At 42.5% G+C, this 11,287-nt stretch overlaps 1 protein-coding gene across 1 annotated transcript; it reads left to right on the forward strand.

Moving 5' to 3' along the window:
* The first annotated feature begins 3,188 nt into the window (after window positions 1-3,188).
* Window positions 3,189-4,169, forward strand: LOC117057302 (olfactory receptor 6M1-like). The gene has a single exon (XM_033168143.1). The coding sequence runs from the start codon at window positions 3,189-3,191 to the stop codon at window positions 4,167-4,169; it is 981 nt and encodes a 326-aa protein (XP_033024034.1).
* The last annotated feature ends 7,118 nt before the right edge of the window (window positions 4,170-11,287 follow it).

An 11,287-nucleotide genomic window follows, 5' to 3' on the forward strand; every position in this document is an offset into this window, starting at 1 on the left:
TTACCTTTTACTGTGAGGAGAGAAAAATAATGGCCAGGCTCCCAACACACTTGCTGCTGCCCCCCCCCCCAGCACCACCAGTTGCAAGCTTGGTGGTGGTTGTGGGTGGAGAGAGAAGAAGCTGTGGTAATCGTGAGCCCAGCCTCAATGAACTATTCAAGATCCCCTTCCTGGATAAATTTTGGTGAAATGGTTCCCCCTCAATTTCTCTGTTCACAAAAATGAAGCATGCTCTGTATTGTTTCCTGCTGGGGTCTGTAAATGCAGTGGAACAGAACTTTCCTTGATTCTCAGCCAAGGAAATGAAAATGGAACAACTTTACCCAGGAGACACGTGTGGCTCGGGTGTTCTGCAGGCCCTGCAGTGTGTGCCACCCAGCATTTTGTCACCCCCTCAGTGGTGACACCCGGGGTGGCCCGCCCATACCGTACCCCCTTCCTCTGCCAGTGGTCCTGACTAGCAGAGTGCCACAAATGGGTCAAAGTTAATGCCTCTGCGCCCCCTGCACACACAAATCTTGAGTGACCACTGAGACACACTGTCTCCTACCTAGTATCAGAGAGCTGGAAGGGACCTCAAAGGTCATCTAGTAGCAGTAGTACAAACTTTCGCTACTGCAGGAAAAGAAAAACCAAGAAAAACAATTCTGAACTGTGCTCGAACCATCTTGAATCCTCATTGGTGAAATTTTATGCATATCTCCTCAGAAGAAAGCTACATTAAGTTCAATGGGACTTGCTCTGCAGCCCTGTACATGTTTACCTGGGGGAAATTCCTATTGAATTCAGTGGGAGTTTCCTCTGAGTAGACATGCACTGTTAGTACTGAAAATAGAATAGAATAGAAAATACAATAGTATTGAAAATAGAGGTTGTAAACCACATGTGAATCTTCAACTCCCAATATCCTTTGACGTTGATTATGCTGATGGGCCGGCAAGATTTGGGAGTTCTTCAGCATCTAGATGGTGACAAATTAACCACCCTGGTCTAAAGTGTCTAACATTTTGCCTACCAACTCTTAATTGTTTGCAACCATTATTCCTTTGGGAAGCTCTCCATGAAATAGAGAAAATGAAGACTTATGGGAATTTGAGTTTGAAACCACCAAAGAAGGCATCTCATCACATAGATACCCTATAGATACCAGGGACAAAGAACGGTGAGAATGAATGCCTTCTCTTGCTATTATTCAGTGCCCCCCGCCTCCCACTTTTTACTTTTACGAAAATCAGCACACAAACATCATCAAAACTCTCATAGACGTGCTGTGAAATCTGCATGGTTGCTTCATCAAAGAACACAGCTTTTCTATTTTGGCATTTGTTTTGATTTCTGTTATTAGATTTTTTGTTTTGCTTTTTAAAATACAATCGCCAGGAGCTTACAATGTGATGGGATGAGACTTATGCACTCTACTTTTTTATTTAACGCATTTTAAAATGGCTTTTTCTTCATATCTTTACAGGCAGAAGAGAGGAAACACAACTGGTAAGTTCAGTACTTGGTGGACTATACCCATGATATTCTTGTAAAGAAGCTGGTAAAATGCGGGCTAGACAATGCTGCCATTCAATGGATTTGTAACTGGCTGACTGACCGAACCCAAAGGGTGCTCATCAATGGCTTCTCTTCATCCTGGAGAGAAGTGACTAGTGGGGTGCCACAGGGTTCTGTCTTGGGCCCAGTCTTATTCAACATCTTTATCAATGACTTGGATGATGGGCTTGAGGGCATCCTGATCAAGTTTGCAGATGACACCAAATGGGGAGGGGTGGCTCCCAGAGGACAGGATCACACTTCAAAATGACCTTAACAGATTAGAGAACTGGGCCAAAGCAAACAAGATGAATTTTAACAGGGAGAAATGTAAAGTATTACACTTGGGCAAAAAAAAAATGAAAGACACAAATACAGGATGGGTGACACCTGGCTTGAGAGCAGTACATGTGAAAAGGATCTAGGAGTCTTGGTAGACCACAAACTTGACATGAGTCAACAGTGTGATGCAGCAGCTAAAAAAGCCAATGCAATTCTGGGCTGCATCAATAGGAGTATAGCATCTAGATCAAGGGAAGTAATAATACCACTGTATTCCGCTCCGGTCAGACCTCACCTGGAATACTGTGTCCAGTTCTGGGCACCACAGTTCAAGGCTACTGACAAGCTGGAACGTGTCCAGAGGAGGGCAACCAAAATGGTCAAAGGCCTGGCAACGATGCCTTATGAGGAATGGCTTAGAGAGCTGGGTATGTTTAGCCTGGAGAAGAGAAGGTTAAGGGGTGATATGATAGCCATGTTCAAATATATCAAAGGATATCATATTGAGGAGGGAGAAAGGTTGTTTTCTGCTGCTCCAGCGAAGTGGACACGGAGCAATGTATTCAAACTACAAGAAAGAAGATTCCACCTAAACGTTAGGAAGAACTTCCTGACAGTAAGAGCTGTTCGGCAGTGGAATTTGCTGCCAAGGAGTGTGGTGGAGTCTCCTTCTTTGGAGGTCTTTAAGCGGAGGCTTGACAGCCATCTGTCAGGAATGCTTTGATGGTGTTTCCTGCTTGGCAGGGGGGTTGGACTGGATGGCCCTTGGGGTCTCTTCCAACTCTATGATTCTATGATTATTAAATATACTCAGACGTGCCTCATTGAGATTAATGTGCACGACTAAGCAAGATCCTTTAATTTCAGCAGGTCTACTATGAGTAAAATTTGTTAGGCTACAGCTTAATGTTTCCCCACTGCAGCCTCCGAACTGTCATACTGCAGACTAATACAGAACTACTTATGTATTTATCATCCATGGCATTTCTATGCCACCCCACAACTAAGGTTATCTGGGCCGTGTACATAAAAAATAAAGTATGTAGGTCGATCAGTCCATAGATAATAAAGCACAGCAAAATTTAATCAGTAAAATTAAACACAATCTAGTCTTTAAATTACCAAAGCTGGAAACTCAAAATCCTTTTTAAAAAAATGAACCCTAGATACGTTTTTATCCCTCTCTCATAAAAGTAGAACTTGGGGACATCTAATAGAGAAGGCAAAATGAAGTCCTTGTTCACCCCCCCCTTTTCTCTCTACTTCTGTATCAAAGTATCATCTGTGCTTGAGATATTTATCTCCTGAGTACATTGAGTTAACGAGTACTCATTGAAATCAGTTTATGTTTTTTAGGTACCTCCCAAATGCACAACAGCAACCAAACCACAAACAAAGTCAATGAATTCATCTTGTTGGGCTTCTTGGTAATCTGGCAGGTGGAAATCGTTTTCTTTGTGGTGCTCCTTTTGGTCTACATTTTGACCATCACTGGCAACGTGGTCATCATTACTGCAACATGGGTTGACCGCCGACTCCACAGCCCCATGTATTTCTTTCTCTGTAACCTGTCCTTCCTGGATGCCATGGTGGCCACAGCCATTGCTCCCAAGATGTTGAAGGACTTTTTATCAAAGAAGAAGGCCATATCCGTATCTGGCTGTATCTCTCAGTGTTATTTCTACTTCTTTCTTGGCACCACTGAATTCATCCTCTTGGCTGTCATGTCCTTGGACAGGTATGTTGCTATCTGCAACCCACTCCGATATTCCACCATAATGAATATACGCTTGACAATCCAGCTAATGCTTCTCTCCTGGTTTGGGGGCTTCTTTTCAGTCCTTTCTCCAATCATCATTATCTCTAAGCTACCTTTCTGTGGTCCTAACATAATTGACCACTTCTTCTGTGACATTGAGCCATTGATAAGACTTTCCTGTGCTGACACTGCCCTCCTGGAGATGATTGAGTTCTCCCTTTCCACCATTGTGCTCTTGAGTTCTCTGATGCTGACAGTGGTATCCTACCTGTATATCATCACCACCATCCTCCGCATCCCATCCACGACAGGTAGGAAAAAGGCCTTCTCCACTTGTGCTTCCCATATCACGGTGGCCTCTGTCTTCTATGGAAGTGCTATCTTTATGTACATTGTGCCCAACAAAGGCTTTTCCTTTGGCCTCAAGAAAGCTGTGACCCTCCAGACCTGTATTGTCACCCACTTGTTCAATCCATTCATCTATACACTGAGGAATCAGCAGGTCAAGGAGGTGCTGAAAGACACAGTGTCGAGGCTCTCATGCACCACAAAGAAGCTGAAGACAAGCTTTCCAAGGAAGGAAGGGTAACCATCAGTGCCAGATACAACTTAGGGTCCCACTCTCTTGGGGCCCGCCAAAAAAAAAAATCACTATTAATATACTTCTTCTTAATTGGATTTCAGCTCAACAATTACTTTGATAAAATACATGTTTTGTTATGTGCAAATGGCATTAGGCACCTATTGGGTCCATAAATTACCATACCTGCATAGCATATACAGTGGTACCTCGTGTTACATATGCTTCAGGTTACATACGCCACTAACCCAGAAATAATGCTTCAGGTTAAGAACTTTGCTTCAGGATAAGAACAGAAATTGTGCTCTGGCGGCACAGCGGCAGCAGGAGGCCCCATTAGCTAAAGTGGTGCTTCAGGTTAAGAACAGTTTCAGGTTAAGAACGGACCTCCGGAACGAATTAAGTACATAACCAGAGGTACCACTGTATTCAATACAAAAAAGGCAACAATTTGTTGTTGACAAAGGACAGCTGGACATATAAAGGGCCCCATTACCTTCAGTAGCTTGGGGCCTCATCAAACCTGAATCTGCCCCTGATAATCATCGCCATTCAGTGGAGGATGAGACAACAGTCAGACATTGGAGACGGCACCCTCCTTCTGCCCTACAGCCTACTAGAACCCATGTATCCTTCCTTCCTTCCTTCCTTCTTTTTCCGTTACATTCCTGAGTTTGAAAAACATATCGAAACTTTCCTTACATCCAGGAAGCATAGGAAATTTTAAAACATTCCCAGATGTTTTTAGAATTCTATTCCAAACATTCAACTTACAAATGGTAGTTTTGGTTTTTTGAAGCCTACTGCATAATAAGTCAGTGTGTAATAGAAGGAAGGGCCACTTCATCAGCTTTCCAGAGAAATGCTCTCCATCTCCCTCAACTATCCCTTGGCAGTAGCCATTCCATAAGGCTACAACAGATGGATAGGGCAGGGGTAGGGCCACTCCATTGACTCAGCCAAGAGACATGCAACTTTTGGGCCCTCCTCTTTTCCAACTATTTCCATTCCAGCTGATTGTTATAAGGAGACTTTGTATCTAAGAACTAGTGGCTGATTGTCCTTTCCCCATCCTCCCTCTCAATGTGTGTGCGTGTGTTGTAACTTTTAGATTGTGAGTCTGAGGGCAATGACTTTCTTATTTGGCCGAATCGTGGGTTTAAATTTTTCAAAGACATAAACAATAAATATATTACATTGCATTTAGAAATCATTTAGTAGCCGAAGAGGGCAAGTCATTTCTATTATTGGCTAATTTCATTAATGTTGCATGCTAAAAAAAAAACAAAAACACCACCATTCTAAAATATTTATGTGTTATTCTGTTGCCTATATTGAAGATTGCAGGATGAGGGAGTGGGATGGAATAAAATCATAGTTGAGAAGTTTCATGGGGGCTGGGATCACTTCCGAAGGTCCGTTTTCCAGGTGTGGAATTTACCAACAATAAAAAGACATACACAATTTCAAAGGAAAAAGCCTGTAAGATTAGAGCATCTTTAATACCACTGCTGCAGGACCATTCTTACAGGAAGGAAAGGTAGATTCATGGTACAAACATACAGGTTTTATATATGTGTGTTTTCTGCTGCCAGGGAAGTTCCCTGGCTTTATTTACATATTAATATCTAAAACAATCAACTCCCACTACTTTACAAAGAAACACATCTAGGAACATTTGTAGGATTAATTCATAGCTGTCAACTTTTCCCCTTTTAAAGGGAAATTCCCTTATTCTGAATAGGATTCCTCGCAAGAAAAGGGAAAAGTTGACAGCTGTGGATTAATTACCAAAGGGATCTGAGAGGAGCATTTCGATTTCCTAGCTGATTGATTCAGCCTCCTGTAGGGCTGGTTTTAGGTTTGATGAGGCCCTAAGCTATTGAAGGTAATGGGGCCCTTTATATGTCCAGCTGTCCTGTGCCAACAACAAATTGTCACTGTTTTTGTTGTTGTTGAATAGTATATGGTAATTTATGGACCTAATATGTATCTAAAGCCATTTGCACATAACAAAATATGTATTTTATCAAAGTAATTGCTGAACTGAAATACAATTAAGAAGTATATTAATAGTGTTTTGTTTTGTTTTTGGCGGGTCCAAAGAGAGTGGGGCCCTAAGCTATAGCTTGTTTAGTTTCTACGTAAATCTGGCACTGGCCTCCTGTCGACTTAACACAACCCAGCCTGCCGATAAGATTCAACATATATTCTGGGATCCTTAAACTGGGAGACATTAGGTGATCTTCTGACAGGTTTGACATAATCAATTTTAGCTGTACTGCAGTGCTGACATTTTGCATGGGTTTCCCTTTCCATCCCGCAAGGCATTTAAATAAAGTTCTAAGCTTCTTGTGCCTGTGTGTGTGTGTGTGTTTGACTCTCTCTTTTTTAAAACATAGCTGCTACCTTGTTTCCCTGGGGTGAGTTGCAAATGGGGAGTCTGGCTGGGGAATCTCATTCTGATGCAAGAGGTTCGGCCATTCATTATGGTTGAGTAGTGAAGAGGGTTGCAGATAGCCACATATCTGTCAATGGACATGACTGCCAGCAGAGCAAACTCTGTGGTTCCCACAACCAGGTATAGATACACCTGCATGAAACAACCAGGTAGAGAGATGGTCTGTTGGCCATTGGCCATGTTGGCCAAAGCTTTGGGGAGGATGGTGCTGGTGAGCCCAATCTCCAAGACTGCAAAGTGTCGCAGAAAGAAGTACATTGGGGTGTTGAGACTGTGATTCATGAGTGTGACTGTAATTATCATTAGGTTCCATATTATTGCAAAAGATATGTGCCTAGCAGGAGGCTAAAAAGCAATATTTCAACTTGTCGGTTATCTGTTAACCCCCAAAGTATGAATCCACTGACCATGGTGCTGTTCCTCATTGTTAACATGATCCTAGAAGTAAACAGAAGAGGTATCTAGAGTCAATATTCAGTGTTTATAAACCGCTATAAATATGGGTTTCTATTCAACTTTATTCTTTTATTTGTTTTGCCTTTTGCCATCAAGTTTCAGCAGTACCATTGCTAGGAGATGTGATAGGTGATTTGCTGGAACTGACCCAGGACCATCTCTGGACCAGATGCCAACTCATGCCCATCCTTGCTTAACCTCTAAAACCTTGTAACCACAATTGTTCTCTCTCTCTCTCTCTCTCTCTCTCTCTCTTCTGACCTCAGCTTCTCATGTTCTTTGTCCAGAAATTCCAAATCCTTACATTTCTCTGATGTTATCAAGGTTGCCCATGATCTGCCCTGTCTTGTGTATTTTGGTAGCAACAGACACATTGTGTAGGCGCAGTAATGCTACTTTTAAACAGTGCTGCAAATATTTTTTATGCACCATGCCCTTCGTGATCATATGTACCATGCGCTTTATATATTTCCAAATATAAAATGGGACTTTGTGGGAAATTCAATAAAAAGTATTTTCAGCCATTATTTTTTTTGTTAGGTTAGGACTGCAATTTTTTTCATAGCTGTGTTCTGTTCTCTGATCCTGTCTTTATTAGTACTCCCATATGTGTGTCACTAGGTCTTGTGGACACAATGAGCACCATCCAGTACATTGTACACAGTCAGTGCACAATCAGCATGCACACAATGCAATATTAAAAACATCAGTGTAGTACAGACTTTAAAAGATCAACAACCTGGAGGACAAATGGTTTAAGTGGCTAACAACCTACCTGAAATTCTGCTGGGTTAACCCCCTCTCCAGGGACCATCATGTCTCAAGATGTCATGCACTGATGTGAACAAACGCAAAAGGTGTTTCAGTCAGGGTCTTTCAAGGCAAGGGTCTTGCTCAGCCCTGTGAGGTGGGTTGGGAGGTAGAGGGAGAGATTTGGGGAGTGGGCTTAAAGGAACTCTGATGGGCAGGTGGAAGGAAGAAGAAGAAGAGTTTGGATTTGATATCCCGCTTTATCACTACCCAAAGGAGTCTCAAAGTGGCTAACATTCTCCTTTCCCTTCCTCCCCCACAACAAACGCTCTGTGAGGTGAGTGGGGCTGAGAGACTTCAGAGAAGTGTGACTAGCCCAAGGTCACCCAGCAGCTGCATGTGGAGGAGCGGGGAAGCGAACCCGGTTCCCCAGATAACGAGTCTACCGCTCTTAACCACTACACCACACTGGCTCTCACCACACTGAAGGGATAATGAAATGCCTGGGCTAGGTAGGTTGGGGAAAAGATCAGGAAACAATTTGGGTTTGACCGCAAATAAATGTAATAGGGATTAGGTCCAGATATGCTGAATCATGCCAGGTATAACTGAGGGGAGTTGGACAATAATTGTTTCAAAACATCTAGCCTATTTCATTATTATTTTTACCTGAGGGTTTCCATTTTAATAGATGGCTCGTGAACCTTCAGATTTTGAGTGAACCAGCATGATTTCATGTTTAAAGAGGCAGATTAATACTTAGGATGGGAGGCTTCAAATTTCTACTCAGCCTTGAAGCCCATTGGGTGGCCTTAGGCCAATCACTGACTCTCAACCTAACCTACCTCACAGGCAGTGCTATTTTGCTAGAAAAAGAGGTGCTGGAACTCACCATGAATGCCTCCCTTGTCCTCTTAGACTGGCAATGGCGCCCACCTGAGAGGTGCTGGAACCGAGTTCCTGTGAGTTCAGTCTGGAAAAAAGCCCTACTCATTGGGTTCTTGTGAGGATAAAATGAGAGAGGAGCACCATGTCTGTCATCTTGAGCTACTTGCAGGAGAAATGGGCTATAATTACAATGATTACTTAATTAATTAAACATTTTGCCTCATGTTTTCAGCCTTGGTAATCCCAGACGAAGCCATGTATAATCATTGCAAATGGATTTCCCACCAAAGGGCAAGTTGATGCCTCAGCTTTCAACTTCCTGATTGAGCTGCCTTTGCTAAGGGCAGAAATTGGTCTAAGCCAAGGGTTGGGAACCTCAGTTTTAAGGGGCAAATGCAGAACTCTAGGCCCCTCTATCAAGTCCTCAACACTTTCACCATCCTCACATCCATTCCCTTGGCCACATCCCTCACTGCCCCTGCTTCCCAATCACTCATGAGAAACTTTGTCAGCCTGGGATGCAAGTTTGAGCACTGAAAATGCATCTTCCTTGCCAGGATGGAAGATGGACAGAAGTGTGTGTGTGTGTGTGTGTGTGTAGACTAGCCTACTATGCAAAGGTATACATTATTTTAATTGTTCTACCAACTTTTGTGTCTGGTCTCACCAGACCTCGGTATGTGACCTCGGAAAGTTGCCCAAAATGTATTGTGGCCCTCATACTTAAACATGGCTGATGGCTCCTCTGGTCCAGCATCCTGTTCTCACAGTGACCACTCGGATACCTCTGGAAAACCCACAAGCTGGATCCAAGCACAAGAGTGTTCTCCCCCTCGTGTGGTTCTCAGCCACTGGCATTCAGAAGCCTTACTGCCTCCAGCCATGTACCTTTAAGCCAGGACTGAGAAAGTATCTTGAGTTTAAAGAAACATAAAGAAGGTCAGACTTCTCCATTTGGACACTGAAGAAAAGTATATATGAATCTGAGCACAGTGGTGGATTAGAGGACACACAGTTTCACAATATATTTTCACCATTGGAGAATGAAATTACTGGAGTATTCAGAACTAGCGAGATTGACTGTGAGGATAAGAAACCAGAGAGACCAACAGTTTCAAGCTGACTGGAGTAAATTATTGAAATATTTAGAAGTCTGTAATTTTGTAAATCACTAACAGTTGTAATGAAATACTTGCAACCTTGTAGAAAGAATGATTAAAGATGATGGTATTGTGATGTGGTAAATAGAATATGGGATTTTAAGGGAAAGCGGATGAATGATGGAACTTAAGAAAACTAAAGTAGAGAAGGAAGGAAGTCAGAAAACTCAGCGGAGTTTAAACATCATTGTAAAAATTATAACTGACAAATGTGTGTTAAGTTTTGTCTATTATTTGAAAATAAAAAATATATTTGCAAAAAAAAAAAAAAATTCACCACACCAAACACAGCAAGATGTCTATTTTGTATGCATAGTGTTTCATTGTCACTACATTGTATCCAATCAAGTTGTCCCAATGGTGGAAGTATTTCTTCCTGCACAACAGGGACTTCCTCTCTCTGCACCTGTCCAAAGGGTGATCCAGAAGGTTTGGGGAGCCCACAGAACAGATCTAGGAAAGCATGAGGGTGCACGGAGAAAGTAGACAAACCCTGGTGCAGAGGCAGAAATGCTTAGGCTAATGGGATGGCTTTACAGTACTGGATCCAACTCCAAACTGTGATATTGTTATCTCCTCCCTTTCCTCTCTTGTGGAGGCTAACAACTAAAAATGCACCAGTCCAGCAAAATTAAAACCACCATACAAAGGAAAATACAATGTAGCATACAATTTCCCCGCCAGCGATTTCTATACCCTCCATTCTTTCTAAAAGATTTTTTCCACCCACTTCCTTACATCACTAACCAACAACCTCTGCAAATTTTATGCCACGTATTTATCCATCTCATTGCTATCATGGAGAATCCTGTGGCATGCAATGTTACCCATTCAGGTCCTTGTGCAGCTTGCGCGAGAGCTATTCACTCTTTGAAGCTTAAAGAGGCAACCACTCATAGGCAATGGTGCAGCTTATTGTTCCTAAGCCAGCATTTAGCCTGAGAGATATTAGCTCTCACTTTATTAGGATACACCAGAGACACGAGCTTTGATTCCCACTACAACAAACTAATCTGGAAGAATATTTGTGTATGGGGCTGCTCAGCTACTGAGCCGCTGCAGTTTCTTGTCCCCAAGCCAAGTTATTCATGACACACCAAGAACCTTAGCTTTGCTTCCCAGAAGAGCAGAAAGAAAGAAAAATCTGGTGCACAGTTTGTATGTGTGGCTTCTAAGTGGCTGGTTACTATTCTGGGATCAAGAGTTGTAATCACTTTGCTCCTCCCTGCCTTCTATCTTCTTTGAATTTTGATGTTGAATATTGGCTGGGATATTCTATGTATATTTTGCAGAAGAGTCACTAGGGATGGGTGGGAGTTGTAGTCCCAAAACATCTGGAGGGCTGAGTTTGCCTATGCTTGACATACACACATTCCTCCCTAACAGGGCCTTGAACATTGCTGTCTGATATC

Source organism: Lacerta agilis, chromosome 14, assembly GCF_009819535.1.
Source record: "Lacerta agilis isolate rLacAgi1 chromosome 14, rLacAgi1.pri, whole genome shotgun sequence".
NCBI classification, from domain to species: Eukaryota; Metazoa; Chordata; class Lepidosauria; order Squamata; family Lacertidae; genus Lacerta; species Lacerta agilis.